Raw genomic sequence first — 18267 nt, forward strand, 5'->3', positions numbered from 1 at the left:
CATCTCCTTGCATGGCAGAGGAAGGACAGGCCTAAATCCAGGTTTGCCCTCTTCCCCTAGGCTGCCTTTCCTGCACAGTGCATTTGTCTGCTTTTAGCCAGAGAAATTCTTTTATTTGGGGCTGCTGAAATTTATACTTCATTGTTGGAAGACTCTGCTCAGTGTTCTTGGTGCACCAAAAATCACTTTCTTCATTTGTTGAAAGCAAAAACTGGCTTAAGCCATAGCTTTCTGTCGCCCCATTTTATCATTTCTGTATTATACAAGGAGAAGGTGTTTTAAAGTGTGTGGAAAGGACGGTGCCAAAAGTCCTTTAAACCTTCTTTCAGTCTGAATTAGAGGAACTTGAGTTTACCCTAGACTTTTTGGATGCACTTCTCAAAATGTCCTCGCTGTTTTCAGTAACTCATGGAGTGTGTGTGTGTGTGTGTGTGTGTGTGTGTGTGTGTGTGTGTGTGTGTGTGTGTACACACATATGTACCTATATACATTCATTCATTTCTTTATTGAAGAAAAAAAAGCATTCATCTCTGCTAAGGTGGAATTAGGTGCAGTTTTGAATGCCGAAGTCACCAGAGGTTTATGGCATCTGGCTCAGATCCTCAGCTGTGATTTCTATGAGTAAGACCATACGCAGGGCTTCAGTTAGGACAGCATTTCATGGTGCCCTTTGAATAGCTGTATGCACACATCCATCAATGCATCCACACAGTCATACATTTCTTCACTGTTAATGGTGCTACCAAGATTCCACAAGCTGAACGAGTCTGTGTGCCCGCACATCGCGACACCAAGAGCTGTTTGGGAAGGCTGGAGCTCTGGAATAGTCGTGGCTGCTGGACGTACTGTTAGCTGGCATCGAGCAGGCCAGTCAGCTGATGAAGACGCCCAGGTGGAGAGAGTCTGTGTTTCTGTGACCTTGGAGGTTTTTGTGCCTCTGACGATGTGATGTGACTGCCGAGCCTGAAGCATGTCCAGAAAACCGAAGATGCTCCTCATGTGAGAGAACCCAAACAGAAACTTGGAGAACGACCTTTAGGCCCAGACTTCAGGCACGTGGGGTTCTCAGGTGATAGCAGCAGCCTACTTTCTTTTACCTTGGTTTGTCTTTAATGATCATGTCTCCATTATAAAGAGCTTTTTTATGTTAGGGTATTTGTACTTGCCTAAAAGGACATAGCATGATTCAGGTCAGTAATTGTTGCTCCTGTAATTGAAGGCAGACAGATTAACATTTTTTTTGCCCAATTTTTTTTATCAATTTATTTTAATTTATCAACAGTCACTTCCATAAGCTTTCGAGTTTTAAATTTTTCTCCCCCTCCCTCCCCAAGACGGCACACAATCTGATATAGGCTATATGTATATACCTACACACACACACACACACACACACACACACACACACACACACTCCTATTAAACATTTTCACAATAGTGATGCTGTAAGGAACAATTAGAACCAATAGGAGGAACCACCAGAAAGAGGAAACAAAACAAAATAGAAGAAAAAAAATAGCAAATAGTATGCTTCGATTTGTACTCAAACTCCATGGTTCTTTCTTTGAATGTGAATAGCTTTTCCATCATGAGACCTTTGGAGATGTCTTAGATCCTTGCTAAGTCTATTAACGTTAGTCATCACACAGCAAGGCTGTTGCTGTGTGCAATGTTCTCCTAGTTCTGCTTATTTCATTCTGCATCAGTTCATGTAAGTCTTGCCAGGTTTTTCTAAAGTTTGTCTGCTCATCATTTCTTGTAGCACAGTAGTGTTCCATTACTTCATATACCACAGCTTGTTCAGCCATTCGCCAATTGATGGGCATCCCCTCAATTTCCAATTCTTGGTCACCACAAAAAGAACTGCTGTAAATATTTTTGTAGATGTGGGTCCTTTTTCCCATTTTTATGATTTCTTTGGGATACAGCCCTAGAAGTACTATTACTGGGTAAAAGGCTAGATTAACATTTTTAAGCAGTGAGAGGAGAACTTTCCCAGAAATCTGATCCACAAGCCTGTGAAATGCAAGTGATATTCTGTCTTCTAGAGGAAAGTCAGAAATGTTAGTTCTGGAAATTTTTGAGCTTCTAATGTCTTAACAAGCGCTAGCTAGGCTGGCTTTGAGGCGATAGGCTTAGTTAATTTTCCCACAATGTTGGTGTGACTTTGGGGCAGGGCTTTACCAAGAACATAATCTTATAGATGATAGCACATCGTGCTTCTGCGTCTTCTTTACTGTGGAGATGCTAACACTGTGTTCACGGACCTAAAGAAATGATGTGGCCGCATTAGTCCAGTTTCCATTCACTTCTAGAAAAGTCCTCCAGCCAGCTGTGTTACGTTTGCTAGCATCCTACAGAGGCCCAAAATGGTAACATGTTGCTAGCTGTTGAGACCAGGGGATGGGCATTTCTTTAAAGTAAAGGTTGTTTTTAACTTTGTATACTTAGCACCCAGAACAATGTGTTAGACAGAGAAGGCTCCTACTTGTCTTAGTTGATCCACATTTAAAAGTACATAAATCTTTGTTAAACCATCCCAGCTCAAAGAATTTCTCTGTAGGTTGCTGGTTCCTCTCTTACTGGAGTTCTTCATGGTTATGTTGTAGGTAAGAGTCTTTTTCGCATCTAGATTGGACTAGAACGCTGCTGGACTCTCTTCTAACTGTGGGATTCTGTAAACACAGATTCCTCTGCTTGATCTTTAATATGTCCTTGACATCCAAAGATCTTCACCCCCCCCCAATCTGATTCCTGTGGACCAGGGGCTGTCCATCAAAACTCTGATCTCCATCTTTATAACTAATCCCGAGGATTTGTAACTTAGTTAAACATCAGAAAATACCACCTCTTATTCTGCTGCTTTTCTTTGCATGGATGGATGGGTGGATGGATGGGTGGATGAAGCCTTTATTATGTCCTCACTAAGTGCAGAGCACTGAGAATATAACAGAAAAGTTGGTCAGTCCCAGCTCTTCAGGGGCTCACATTCTCAGGAGGGAGATGATATATAAGGAAGACTTCAGCTCCAAATCAGGAAAGGCCTGTGGTCCTCAGGGTGTAGTAGCAAAGCAGATGGTCAGGCCTCTTCTCTGACATCATTTCCAGTGATGATGACATTTGACAAACCTGTCAAAGACTCTGGTGGCCAGAACTTCTCCTCATGGATCTTCAGCAGCTACGGCTACAGCCCCTGTAGGAGCCGTGGGGTGCCAGGCTGTGTCTCCATTTAAGTGGCTTCCCAGGAGGATGCTGAGGGTCGTGGGCCGTCTCCATCAGACTCTGAGGGAGTAGAGGCAGTTTGCCTTGTCTGGCCCGTGCCACCTCCATGCCATCTCCACGTCGGGGTTAGTGGGGTGCTTTGCTCTAACTAGGCTGGCGTGCCTAGGACAGTGACATTTCACTCTGATGGGATCTTTGCCGGATCATAGCCATAGAGGTCACCCAGCCACACTCACTCATTTTATGAGGAAATTGAAACCCAGAGGTGAAGATGAGAGCTCACACTCCAGAGCCTGGGGAATGAAAGGCTCTTAGACTAATGGAGATGCTCACAGGGATGTCCAGGAGGGTTTGGCTCTCCGTGCGTAATGATGGCGGACCTTACTGACTTGACAAATTGGCAGCCGAGACAGGCTAATACTCACTTTGAGGAGAAGATCGAGTTTTGTCCAAGGTGATCATGAGCATGGACTTAAAAAAGAACCCAGGGTACCTCAGGGGCCATCCCTTCCACCCCTTCTTCAGATGAAGAAACTGAGACTTTGGCAGATGGTGATTTGCCCAGCATCACACCAGTGTAATTGTCCTAAGCAGTTATATAAATAGTCACAGAACTCTATTGTAAATTGGCATCTGATCCCTCCTCTCCAGTCCTGCTCTGATACTTCATCTTGTCTGACTGTTGACAGTGGATTCCCTGGGCTCAGGAGAGGAAATGCAAGGTGTGGCCTGCTCCTCTACCGACATAGAAGGTTTCCTATGACCAGCTTTGAAGATGCCCCTCACCAGAAGGTGGACAGTAAGCTGCCTTAGCAGCCCACAAAGTAGTATAAGGTAGAATTAGGGCAGAGTCTCTCCAGCCTGTTTTGTTGGACAGAGTACTCACACCTTGAAACGATGAAGAAAGAAAATGATTGGATTCAGTGTTTTTCAGTAGATTTCTTTCAAAATGTCTTTTGTAAATTTAAGGTATTCTAGTCAGCTACAAAGCAACTTGTCGGTGGGTTTTAGGACAAAGAAGACTCTTATTTTAAGGTACTTTTAGGGATGACTTCAATGTGTTACTGTTTTGACCTGGGGCCATGACAGGACCAACCAGAATGAGAACTAACAGTTGTTTCAAGTCCTAACCTACACCAGATGTGCAGAAATAAAAGCATCTTACTACAAAGCAGTGTGATTGCCAAACCGCTGTCTGTAGCATTTGCGCATCCCTGATCCATAGTGCTGCACGAGGGACCCCGGATTTCTGAAATCTTTGCTTGCAGATCTCATCTTAAGGGGGCATTTTGTCTTATTGACTTAATCACATTGTAAATCTTGGCTTAATTATGCTTCTGTTCTAGTGATAAATCTTTGCTGTTATTTCAGTAAATTAAAAGTAAATCACTAATGATTTATCAAAGAAGATATTAAAGAAATTGTATTGTCAGATCCAAGTATAGTTTTAAAAGCTTTTCATAATAAAATTCAGTCTATCTTAGGTTCATCTCATCTGAGAATGGTTCTAAAAGGGTATTTCTTTTTGTTATTAAGAAGTAGTTCTGTAAAGTGATAGCAAACTCATCATGTTTAAGACCTTGAGTGCCATTAAAGAAAGGTCCAATTTTTTTAGCCTCAGTGTTCTTCCAGGAATGCCTTGTGACTCTATATCACATCTGTTGCACGGCTTGTGATCAGTTCTGTGGCAAGAGGGCCGCCATGTGCTCAGGATGTAAGGAGAAGTCCAGGCATGAAGGCCTGTAGCGTTTGGGGTGAAAGACTCGGGTTGGGGCCTTCCTCTGATGCATAGTAGCTCCACAAAAATGGGGCTGTCCCTTGACTTGGCATGGCAGTCCTCTGCTGGACTAGCATGTGAACACCGACATCCCAAAGAGCAACCAATTTTGTAATGTAAGATATTTGCTAGAGCTTTTTCTCGTATCTGCAGTGTCCCCAAACTGCACCAAGACTTCTAAGACACCCCACATATTATAATACACACGTGTGTGCACATGTCTGTACATGTGCACACACGTATATGCATGCATATGTGCGTGTATACATGTATCTGTATTCTGCATTACATGTGAATGTATTACATCCATAGGACATACACACACACCACAAATGCTTTTGGATAGCAGAGTCAACTTGCTAATTGCGAGTATACATGAAGAAGCGCTTACCCTCTGGCCCCGTATCAATTGTTGACCTTTTTGGCTTATGATTTCAAAAGATTCCTTGAAATATGTGACAACAGAGATGCGCCTTTGGCTCTTCAGTCAAACAGAGAATGAAACAGGAAGGTCTTGTGCTCGCCGGAGGCGTTTGCCTTCTCATGGAGGACGTCCAGTCGAGAATAAAGACAGAGGAGGCGTTCTGCGGGCGAGGCGCTGCAGGTCCTGCCCTTGCTCCTGCGTGTGGGTGATTCGGCCCTGACCGCATGTAGCCTTCCAAGTGATACCCGTGATCAAGCCTCAGAGGCCACTCTAATTCTCCCAGGGGAGGGATCCTACTTATTTTTCTGGCCAGGAAGTGCATCCCACAAAGCTTATCCCTTAAAATTTAGGTCTTGGATGGTCACCTGAGTCCTGAATTGAACAGAAGGAGCAAAGTGGGCTCAGTGGTCTTGGTCAGTTATTTAGTCCTTGGGATGACCCCCCTCCTCCCAACTTCTGCCTGAACAAAGTCCCTTCTCTTTCTGGTGAGGCTGGATGGTCGTGCCTCGCTATGTGACACCACCATTTCTGGAGGAGTCAAACTGCAGTTTGCCCAAGGGACTATTGAGTGGTCTGCGGTGGGCATGAACAGGCCACTCCTGCCTGTTGCTTCCGAAGGTATAAGTAGGAAATGCAGAGGAGGCCGTGACCAGAAGAGGTTCCCCTGATTTCCAGATGCTGTTGGGCAAGCCTAGAAGAAAGTTGCCACCGTGGTAGCTGAGGATTTGATGAGACCTTATGTGACATATGTCCCATGTGCCAAAAGAGGGGGACCCACCTAAATGAACTGACTTCCCAGGGTGGATTGAAGGAGGTTTAAATGATTTTAAAACAAATCAACAAGCATTTTTTTTCCTTAACACTTCACTCACTGCAAGCAGGCGTCTTATTTGATTTTATTTTATTGATAGAATCATTTTTGTTTGTATGGCTTATTTTCTCTTAGCTCTTTCAAACATACTGACTTTCTACTCCATCTTTCCCAAATCTTCCCTTGATCATTCATTTACTTTTAGAATTGGCTGCTTTGACCTGTCTTTTCTGCTTTATTGCTGCATGCTGAAATGCTCCCATCACTTCTTGTCTTTTCTAAGAATTCCAGCTCCATCATCCAGGGAGGGCTCTGCTTCACTTTCTTTTGTGTGCCTGTGAGGGACTCACACAGTTAAACATCAGCTTCCTGAGGGCAAGGGCACTGTCCTTCTTGTCTCTGTGTTGCCCAGCACCCCTGCGCCAGAACTGTAGTATCTACACATCTCCATATTTTGGTGTATGTTCACCTACTGGTTGTGGCTTGACTGACTTGACCGAAGCTGGCTTTGGGGCGATCGTCTCGGTCTCTGTCCTGTTGGCAGAGTGCTCTGGTCCTCCAGTAACGTTCTTCAGGTTTCTCTAGAGCTTGGGAATTGGAAGGAGCTCAGTGGGCATCTGGTGTACTCCACTGTGAGTCTCCCCGGTCCTGGAAAGGGGCTGTGCCAAGCATCCTCACCCTTTCTCAGGACATCCCAGAAGGGTGGAGCTGCCTGCTTCTCCGGCAGTCATTCTGCTGGCTGCGCTGAGAGTCAGGGTGTGGTGGCCCCTTATTCCATGCCGTATGGGGAGGACAGGCACTTCCCAGAGATGGCTTTCTCCCCTGACCTTGGCCCTTTTCAAGGCTTTCCTTCTTCAGGCAGCTTTCTTTGGAATCTGAAGTTGTGATTTTCTTTCCTACAATTGTCTGTCTTCTGAATTTTCCCATCATTCACTATAGTGCCATCAAACTCCTTTCAGCGGTTCACAGCAACATGGGGAGGATTCAGCGGGGAAGAGTTATGGACACTGCCATGCAGAGAGGCTATTGTCACTGCTCTTGGTCTTTAGCCTGGTTGGTTAGGAGATGCGCAGTGGGAAAGGTGCCCATGCATTCTCCTTTCCTTCTAAGTTAGCCTTGTGATGCATGCAGCCGAGGCTGTGTGCCACGGCCTGCACTTAACCAGGCATGCTGCTGTGTCCCGCCATTGCCGGCTCCACTGGGCTGTCAGTGGAGGAAGGCTTGGCTTTTGTGACCCATGGTCGGGCCCTGCTTGCCCATGGCTGCGTGCCGCGTGCCACCCCCCCCCCCCAAATGAGGCAGACACGCCTATATGGCTGGGAGAGAACCTGATTAGTTGGATTCAGCCACATTGAAATGAAATTACATCTATCCATAGCTTTCTTTTTAAGTTACTGAAATCTTCCAGGTCCAGATTTCTCTTATCAGGTTACTCTGTGGTACCAATGATCTAAGCGTTTCAAAATTGCCTTGATAACATCAAGGACCTTGTGATAAAGTCTATAAATACCACCTCTTTAAAGAAAAAAGGAAGCTGCATTTCAAGCAGAAGACTAAGTATACTGACTAAGATTTTCTTCTTGGGTCTTCTGAAACTCACATTTGCAAAGAAATTGAAAAATAAAGAAAAGCTGCCTTTTTTTTTAAGTAAAATTTTTTCTTACTGAAAGAATTCCCTACCTATTGTTGGAGTGTTGTCCTTTATAGCATCTCTTAGCGATACATATAAGAGTTCTGGTTTCTTGTTTTACATAATTTGCTTTCTCAACATATCACATCTTATTCAGTGTCCAAATGTAAAATAAAAATAGAGTTTATGCAGCAAAGTTTGGGATTTATAATGGTTCACTGCTATATATCTTAATATTTAAGTGTATGAGAAAGTATTAGTAAACTTCATTAAATGTTTACATTTTCAACAAGTAGAAAAATGCAAAAACTTTTTATTTTTTCAGAAAAAAGACATATTAGACCTTTGCTAATGAATAGAATAAATGAACAAATGCTTAATATCTGTTGGGCTCTTTTCTGATTACTGCGTGAGATGATCCCTGCCTTCAAAGAACTTAGCTTCCCTTGAAAGGGAAGGAAATGCCTGGGCTGGAGAGTTCTCTACAAGGCAGTCAGTTGATGTACCTTTCACAAGGATAGTGGGAGGATGGCAGTCTTGAATGGGGGCAGGCTGTGCTGTTCAGCAAGGTGTGGCACTGAGGCCTGGGCTGGTCAGGTGCTGTGGGGCTGGCTGCACGCAAATGTGTTCTCACTCATTACCAGGGCAGCTGAGTTGAGGGCAGGGGTGTGTGGCTCCCAAGCAAAGTGATGGGGGATGGGAAGTGCTTTGCTGGCACTCCAGTTTGGGGGTGCTGTTTGAGGCAGAGGAAGTGGGGCGGCAGCAGGGTGGGTTGGCACGATACTAAATAGAGTAGGAGACCCAGGAGTTAACCCTGCGGTGCAGATCTTCCAGTAGATGAGTTTGCAGAATGTCTGGTTCCCTGTCTGCCAGGACATAGGCCCTCAGTTGCATCTTACGGTGAGAGAAGGGTCTCTGTACAAGCCGTCCTGTGCTCACTGTGAGCCCCCCAGGTCCCCCGAGTCCTGGTCTAGCTAAGGTGGTGGTTCTCGTCTGGCCTGTGTCTTTCGTTGAGGAGCCTCTCATCCCTGACCAGGTGTCCGGCTGGCTTCCAGGTCCCAGTAGCAACAGTAGGGCAGGCTGTCCCGTGGGTGAGGGCACCTTTAACCACACCAAGGCTTTTGGGACACGCTGTAGTAAGGCATTTTCTGTGCAGTGTGGACAGTGTCAAAGATTTCTTTGCTTTCATTAGCTTCCCCACACCTGTCAAATGAAGGTGAGCCTGACATATGTTGTCCTGTCTTTTCTCCCACCCCAGTCTTGTAAGGTAGGGGCTGTTGTTATCCTTGTTTTGCAAATGAGGAAATTGAGGTTTGGACAGTTAAGGGATTTGCTCAGGGTCATGTAGTAAGTGCTTAAAGCAGACTGAACCCAGGGCTTCCTTAGTGCCAGTCCAGCAGCAGTCTGTCCACTAGGCCACACTGCCAGGGAGCATAGCTGTGCCTGCCCTCTCCCATAGGGGATTTCCCTCACAAGCTCGGTTCTCATAAGTCTGGCTCTTCCTCTCTAAAGCCCCATGCTTCCTGTTGTCTCTCCTGTCCTGGCCATCATCTTCAAATGTCCTTCACCTCACCGGGAGGACCTTGGGGATGCCTACAGTTTTCATTTTTCTGAGACTGACATACGTGGCTCACAGTTGTAGGTATCACCAAGGCAGTGTTCATTTTGAAAAGATGGGCTCTTTGTTGTCCAGGAATCCCTTTGGATCCTGGCCAGGGCTGCACAGACCTCCCACCCATGCCATCTGGCTCACAGCCCTCTGGGCCCAGATCGTCATCCATTCGCAGGATGGTCAGGGTCTTTGCATGGGCCTCCCGCCTCCTGTGGTCTTCTCTTCACCAGCTCTTTCCTAGGTGGGTTATTGTACTGTTCTCTTGAATGGCAGTATAGCTCTGCAGCATCCTGGGGCTTGTTCTAATTAAAGTACCTGAAAGACCTCCTCCGCCATTTGTGCTGTGTGTTATGCGGCTGTGCCCAGAAGGGGCAGACAGCCTCCTCTGCCAGCAGTTGTCAGTTTTAGAGTCTTGCTTGACCTTGGTCATCTCGACCCTGAGTCCATTAGCTCTCTGGTTGCATCTGTGGAGGAATATTTTGTGATGTCAGAGGAGAGGGCCCAGGACGGCGCTGTGGAATCAGCAGACACACACAGCAAGACTGCGTAGTCTCTGTTCCTTTCAGTCAGTTGGAACATTGTGAAGATGTAGCCTGCTTTAGGAAATGATTTGCTGAATCTTGCCGCTTCCTCCTATTTTCTTAAAAGCATTTTAGCTTTCAGTGTCCGCATAGATTTTTTTCTTAAAGGTTTTATAGAGATTTTTAAACAAGCATATGGTCTCATAGTTGCTGATTTTTTTCCCTCACTCGATCAGGGCTGCCCATAATTTTTTCAAACATCTGGTATCTTTCTTTTCCTGAGATATCTTGAAAATTGATCTCTTGGTACTTAAAAAAAATTATTTTATTCTAAACATAAGAAATAAAACAAGCATTTCCACAACAAAGTGGGATAGAAAAACAGGATTACTTCTGAAATTGCAGATCCATTATTATGTACAACTTGCTATTCCTTTCAAATATACACCAAAGTTATCATGTAACTTTATTTTTCTTATCGCCCCCTCCCCAACTTTGAGATGGCTACCATTAGACACAAAGTTGTGTGTGTGCACACATATATATGTCAGTTCTTTTTCTGGATTCAAGCAGCATCTTCCTTCATGGGATCTTTGCAGTTCATTTGGGTATTTATAATAATCAGTGACTTGGTTGTTCAGAGTTGTTTTTAAAACAATACATCTGTTAACTGTTCTCTTGGTTCTGCTCATTTCACTCTCATTATTTCATGGAGGTCTCTGCATGCTTTTTTTTTTTTTGGCTAGGCAGTGGGGTTAAGTGACTTGCCCAATGTCACACAGTTAGTAAATGTTGTGTGTCTGAAGCCAGATTTGAACTCAGGTCCTTCTGAAGCCAGGGCCTGTGCTCTATCCACTGCGCCACCTAGCTGCCTCCTCCCCATGCCTTTCTAAAATCATTGAGCTGATCATTTCTTATACCAGAGTGGTATTCTGTCATGAACATACGCCACGGCATCCCCCCAATTTCCAGCTCCCCTTCCTGCTTTCATCCCAGACCTCCTCTGTGCAATTGGTCTGGTCAGACTGCCTTTCCTGGCTACATCTTCTTGTTCTTTTTTTTTTTTTGGCTAGGCAGTGGGGTTAAGTGACTTGCCCAGGGTCACACAACTAGTAAGTGTTATGTGTCTGAGGCTGGATTTGAACTCAGGTCCTCCGGAATCCAGGGCCAGTGCTCTATTCACTGCGCCACCTAGCTGCCCCTACGTCTTCTTAAGTAAAGGCCAGTTCACACACCTCTATCCCTCAGAGAATGAGGTGTTCCATTTCAGATATAGTGGTTCTCTTTTCATCTAGGATGAGAATTGATGACCAGAAAGAATGACCAATAGGACCTGTTTTTCCTCTGTTGTCCTTCTTCCATGCTCGTCTCTTACACCACACTTGCCTTAATTCAGACTGACGTCTGACTTAGTATGTGTTCATTTTCCCCTCTGCTGTTTTTCACCCTTTGGTGAGCTGACATGGGCTCAGGTGTTTTAGGGCCATATAGACCTCTTTGTTGTGGTGACGGCTTCTCAGTGATTGAGGTGGTCATGAGAATTACTTATATTTATTTTATCCCAACTTGTTTAAATCTTGGTTTGCATGTTTGAGGCCGCCACTGTGGCCATTGTATGCAACGTGGTCATTACTTCCCTGTCCTTTTTTCTGATTTGGTGTGGACTGTCCGAACTGGACAGCCATTTGTTAGCAAAACAAACCTGCCACTTTTTCACAGATGGCAGTCTTAACATTTTAAAGGGTTATTTTTAATTGATCATTTCTGTTGTTTGTGACTTAGCTCTTTTTCAAAACCAAAACTTTAAAATATAAATCTCGATTGATAAATGAAGTTGACAGGGCTCCAAGTGTATTGGCCTTTTTATCTGAAAGCCAATTCACATTTGTTAATGTAGTATACCGTATGTTAAAACTATATATTCAAGAGTGAAAGTAAGCATAAAGTTATAAAGTCAAAGAGTTCTCATTTCTTAGTATTAGGGGAACATTTCCCAGAAGTCAGGAACTGATTAAAGAAGTAATTCCTTCCTTCCTTCCTTCCTTCCTTCCTTCCTTCCTTCCTTCCTTCCTTCCTTCCTTCCTTCCTTCCTTCCTTCCTTCCGGGTTAAGTGACTTGCCCAGGGTCATACAGCTAATGAGTGTCAAGTGCCTGACGCTGGATTTGAACTCAGGTCCTCCTGACTCCAGGGCCGGTGCTTTGTCCACTGCACCAACTAGTTGCCCCAAGAAGTAATTTCTAATCTAGAAATAGTCAAAATGATGTTTCTTGATGTGAGTTCTTGAAACATGTTCAGGTATGAGTTGGACTAGATGCAAGGTTCCTTGCAGCTTTCTCTGAAACATACGACTGGCATGCTGGCCTCCTTGAGAAATAAAACCACTGAAGCTACCCATTAAAATCATGGACCAAAATATATGTTTCTTAATTCCCTTGCTACAGTAATTTCTAGTATTATTTATAGGGAAAAAATGCAATTTGCCCTTCTTTGTAAGATTATTCTAACTCGGTGATAGTGAAATCAGTAAAAATTTCTACTTGAAGCAGAGATGCCAGAGACGAGGCACAACTTTTGTGTCTGATGTGCAGCTAACTATAAATTAGGAAATCTTAATTCTGAAAATGTCTTCATTTTCTAAATTCAGCCCTGAAAATATCATTTAAAGAATAGTGTTTTGTTCTGAAGTATGACATTGATTCAATAAGCCCTTTTGGGAGAATTATCTTTATTGAAACTTATCTTCAGAAAATGGGCTTTATTGCTGTGTTTCCATAAGGTCTCGCCTTGTGTGGTGGGGTGACAGTTGGTGTGCGCACGCGCGCACGTGTGTGTGTGTGTGTGTGTGTGTGTGTGTGTGTGTGTGTGTGTGTGTGTGGCACAGACGCATTAGAGAGGGCAAGGACTCCTCCATGGGATCCTGGGGGATTAGGCACTGGGGAGCCCGAGGCCCGAGGGGCCAGCCCTGGTCACTGGGGTCTACACAATAACCCTGTGAGGCTTGTTCTGCTCCGAAGTGCACCCGCAGAATACAGACTGCTCCTGTTCCAGCCCCAGCACAACAGAACATTTGGAAGCCACATAGCAAAGTGTTCTCGAAGACTAGGGATAAGTGAGAGTTGGCTGCGTGTTCCTTGTGCTCTTTCTGGGCCTGCATGGGCCTGCCCTGTAGTCATGGAATTAAGGGAGAAAGGGACGGAGCAGAACAAAGAAATGCACTTTCAGTTTGTTTCTCAAATTCACATTAACCGCGGCACTGGTGTCTCTGTGTTTCCCTCCCCCTTTCCCCTCCCCACCCCCACTTCCGGGAAGTTTCTGTGTTTTTCTTTTATGGCGGTTCTTCTTGGGTTCTGGCAAAGTATCTCTTCTGTGGAAAACCTTACCTGTGATTGTGCCACTTTTCACTTTCTTTCTCTCAATGGAAATTAGAAGCATTAAACACATCTCAAATCTTTGAAAAGAAAGATGTTTTGAAGCAATGTTAGTATTTGGTAATACCACGGCAGTGCTAACAGTCTTACCGCTTATCTCACATTAGGACTGTTTTGTAGTTTTTTTTTGGTGAGCTTACTGCTACCTATAACCAAATTTGTTGAGCACTCAAAATTTCACTCCCAAAAATAAAAAGCAGAAACAGTAAGTGAATACTTGTTTTATGGACCTAAGTACAAGCAGCGTTGGAGAAAGCTGAGGGATTACATGTGTGAGTTACTTCATTTTGAATAGTTGACTAAAAGTTTAGACACATAATCAATAAAAAACCTATCTGCTTTAGATAAGAAAGATACTTGCAGTTGGGATAATGTTTTTAAGTGGCTTTTTCATGCATGCTGCATGTCCCATGTTGTACTTCTAATGATATCCAGAATTACTTAATTGTTAAGGAAATTAGCTATTTGTATACTTTTTATTTTATTTTTTGCAAATTTTTGTTTGTTTTTAAGTGAAGCAGTAGAGGGGTACATGCTGGTGTGGCAGAAATCAAAGAGAAATGTTCCTGAAAGCTTTTGATGAAGATATTTAAACCTTCCTCAGAGGTTGATTCCAGCCAGCCCAGAGTAGGGGTTCTTGGCTCCAGCTCAGCTGCATTCTTTATCGTTTTATTAAATTGCTGTGCTAGTTTAGATAGCAGAATGCCGTCTGCAGGCATGTATTGATTGACCATTCCTTGCTCGTGTGATGAGAACACCATTCTTTTTGGAGGTGTTCTCCTCCTTTTGGTAAAGCAGGTCGATTTAGGACTTGGAAGGGCCCCAAAGATGAGCGCCCCCTGCTCCCCTGTCCCACTGCTCCTCACAAGAGGGCGGCATCAGGTGGTGTGCAGCTCTTGGCACCTGACAGTGGGGGCTGGTGGTAGAATGTTTCACAAGACGACGTCGTGCAGAGCTGTTATGATCTCTGAATGTTAATGTTCTTTTCTTATCACTTTACTGTGTAGATACCCTTCATGAGACACATCTCTGCCACAGCTCGTCCTCGGAGGCAGTCCTGGAGCTCTCTTTTATAAGGGTGATTTAAAATGTGGATAAAACTCTCAGTAGAATGCCTAAAGTAAAGGAGAACAGCTATCTTGACTTATTTTTCTATAAGCTTATCATGACCAAAAGTTGAGTTTGCTCGTCAGGTTTGCATAGAATGAAATTGATTGGTTTGTTGCTCACACTGACAAGGCACTTAATTTGCCTGCTTTTTTTTTTTTGCACTAATCAGAAACACTTGATATGTGCATTGTTGGAAAATACTGGATAAATGTCTTGTCAGAATTGTCCTATTAAGTAATGTCTTTTTCCCCTGTGCTTCCGTGGCAAATGATGATATACAGTGCTGGGACTCAGTGAAGAGGGACAGAATCTATGGGACTTAAATGCCGTGGGCTGCTCCTCAGCGCTGTTGCTGAACAAAGAAAACCATGCTCTTCCTCTAGTCCGCTTCCCGTTTCATGCCGCCTAAGCCGTACATTCCGATTTCAGACAACGTATTGTGGAGTCCTAGAGAAGCCTGTTCTGTGAAAGGATTGTTTCTCTTAACGATGCTCATGCGGGGCCAGCTAGGGCTTTGCCTCTGGCAGCACTGGGCTGTCTCATTCTGAAGTCGCTGTCTTGTTGTGGAAGCCAGAGCCTGTGCCTATTAGCATGAATTACTCAGTGTTTACACTTCTGATTTAACCATGTGAACAAAAGTATCTTCGTGTTGCTTTTTGGATCTTTGTTGAGCAATACTTAAAATTTGCAGTCTCTTTAATGTCTTCTCTGAGCTCGCTGTGTTCAGGCTGAAATTGTTTTCCCCAGCCATACATAGTAAAAGTATGAGATCACCGCAAGGGTACTGAGTAGTCCGATTATAATGTGTGCCCGCTCAGATATCTTCATCAGCATCTGTATCTTTCCGTGGAGATACAGGAATTACATTTCCATCTGCAAATTTGGTGATCCAAATTTAAAATCAACAACAGAAATGGTTTGAATCTTCTATTACTGCAGCCTGAACTGACTTGGAAGAGACTTTTTGCTGAAATACCTGTAAATGATAACATAATTCCTTGCGGAAACTCCTGATTTATAGTGGTGGTTTGGGTTGAAAATAAATTAAACTTAGGGGAAAAAAAACGATGGAAATGTTATAGGTTATTGAGGGGAAAATGCAAATAAAAAGATACTGTATTCTCTATATTACAGCTATATCATGGTAGAAGACCATATGTTTGGCTAAGATGTTCAATAAAAGTAACATGGTGTGTGTAAAATGGTGTATAAATTGAGATAATTAAATTATCAAAAGATATTTTACAACATATCTGGGAAAGATTAATATTCTGTGGCAAAGCACTGAATAGTTCTGTTATATTGCATTAGAAATCAGATTTCAGTTTGTTGTCATAATGTAGGAATAAGAAAAATTATGGTTTCTACAGCCTAACCAACTTGAGAAAAAATGACAAGCGTTTTACTAATGGAAAAATGCTAATGTGCTAGCAGCCTTGGCCTTCTGTAATGTCTGATTAGAAATTACTTATGGTCACTTTTTTTCTTTCTTGAAATCATTATGCCAAGTTACTTTTTGTGCCTCTGTTAATCAAAAGTGTTACCACGCTTCCATGAAAACACCTCGTAATCCTGAAGACTGAGAGCTGATCATCTTTTTGTGGGCAGATTTAAGTATCTTTTGTCTCACAGCATAAAATATCCACTCCATAATTCATGAGCTAGATTTTTGCAAAGGTGAGCTTGGAAGAGGGAGTACCATGGAGGGAGGGAGATAAAACACTTCCCGTCCTTCCTAATGGCCTCTCCTCAAAACTCTCCAATTTTCCACACTATAAAATTGACCTTGTCTGTAATTGGCCCAACTGCTATTCCAAGGTGATATTAATTTGTGCTTAAACAATCTTTGCCGCAAGCACTTCGGAGCACCCCGGGCGGGATGTGGAGTCATGTGCATGTATTCATCACACCCAGGAGGGAAAGGGGAAAACTGAAGACGAACTCAGTCATTTTGAGACAGGAGAGGGAGAGAACCTACAGCCTGAAATAGCTTATTTTGTCCTGCCCCATATGAGGACAGCCAATGATCCCTCACTCCGTCATTATTCCTGCTCTGTCCACCAGATCCTAGCCCTAACAACCTTTCTCAGACTTAGGAGATGACAGGCAGGTACCATGGGGCATCTAGAATCCACTGCCTTCGGCAGTTTCTGGGAATAAGCCTCCTATTCCAGTTGTAGGTGGCATGACTTTCAAGGACCAGGTATTCCTCCTGCCCTAAGGAGGGAAATGGCCAACCAGTGTCCATAGATGGGTGGTTTGAATGGAAAGAGTAGTGGTAGATGGATAGGCTGATGAGGATGGGATTAAAGAAGGAAGCACCTCGAATAAAAATTCTGGTGTGTTTCTAGAAGGAAGAATTTTTTCATTTTCATGAACATGAAATTCACTCCTCTTCTGTAAGCCTGGAACTCCCCCTTCAAAGCAGACCCTTGAAGCTTCTCCAGTGACTGTTCATTGTCATGCATTTATAATCTGATAGCTAAGCTGGCTGCTTCATTCATTGATTACTCATTTTATGTCCTGTGTTTGAATGCATTTCTTATTACAGTCATAACATGTGCTGGGTGTCCATTCACATTGGTCACCCCCCCCCCAATAGTCTCCCTTTGAACTACTTTCCTAGCATGATGTGCCGAATACTTAATGTCCTTACTGAATAAAAAAAGTTACTGGTTTACCATCATTGATCTAGTTTTTATTTGGATCATATTTTGAGAATATTATTATCACAGACCCATTCAAATATAGTCATAATTGCAGTTTTGCAATTGTTTAGAAAACCAGTATTACTCATTTGAAATGGTGTTTTATATTAGAAAGATTTCTTTCCAGTTTCTGAAGCTGTGTCTGAAAGCTGTTATTTAAAGATTAGATTATTAATGTTGTGTTTCAGCAACTCCGAGGTAATTACTTTGACAGCTTTAGATGGCTGCTTCATCCTGTAAATGTGGAATTGTTGAGGGGGAGGGAGTTGTTTGTTTGTTTTTTGGTTTGTTTGTTTTTTCAAATTTGATGTTTGCTGTTTTTTATTGTTGTTGTTGTTTATTTTTTAAAAAATAGTCTGCCTGAGTCAGCTCTTTGTGAATGAATATGTGTGGTATTAACTGTGGTGACTTAGAACGTTTCTGTGGTGGGTATATTTTGCATCTCTTACTCCTTTATGAAAATGAAGGCCTTTCCCCCTGTGCTCGCTCCTAAGACTTTCTGGAGGCCAGCTGATAAGGCTGCGTGCTGTGCCAGTTGTGGAGATATCATGAAATTGGACTCTTGTGCTGGGCTTTGTAAATAAAATGAGATTGACCTCCCCCAGCCATTATCTCATTTATCTGATTTACATTGTAAAATCAGGAGCTACACTATTGATTAGAGCATAATTAGTTAATTATGAAGAGAGAAATCCAAAGTTCTGTGGGATGTGAGCACAGCAGGACATTCAGCCGACACATTTCCAAGGGCATGAGCAGATGGAGATGAGTTTGTTAAAGAACAAAGTGTCCGGGCTTCAGGTATGGAGACAGCTAATCAGCCTTTCTCCCTGGCAGCGTCAAGGTGCTTGACCTTAGTCCGTGGGCTTTTCATTACTATCTGCATTTGTATGGTTTTTCTTTTACCATATAACCTGAGTCCTGCATATATGACATCCTCCTCCTCCTCCTCCTCCTCCTCCTCCCCTTTTATTTAGGAACCCCAAAGAAAATTTGTAGATGAGATAATTTATTTCCAATTAA

At 43.3% G+C, this 18267-nt stretch overlaps 1 protein-coding gene across 6 annotated transcripts in view; it reads left to right on the plus strand.

Annotated features, from left to right (window-relative positions):
• The window catches only part of PHF14 (PHD finger protein 14), a 174904-nt gene that overhangs the window by 104931 nt on the left and 51706 nt on the right, over nucleotides 1-18267 (plus strand). The window contains exon 17 of one of the 6 annotated variants that reach the window (XM_021000092.2): nucleotides 14818-17222. The exons of 4 other annotated variants lie outside the window; for them this stretch is intronic. In XM_021000092.2, the coding sequence (XP_020855751.1) occupies nucleotides 14818-14833 (16 nt within the window). In that variant the 3' untranslated portion in view covers nucleotides 14834-17222. One more of the 6 variants, XM_021000093.2, reaches the window with a different exon arrangement.

The sequence above is a fragment of the Phascolarctos cinereus genome, unplaced genomic scaffold, assembly GCF_003287225.1.
Source record: "Phascolarctos cinereus isolate Bilbo 61053 unplaced genomic scaffold, phaCin_HiC Scaffold_1;HRSCAF=81, whole genome shotgun sequence".
In the NCBI taxonomy this organism is placed as follows: Eukaryota; Metazoa; Chordata; class Mammalia; order Diprotodontia; family Phascolarctidae; genus Phascolarctos; species Phascolarctos cinereus.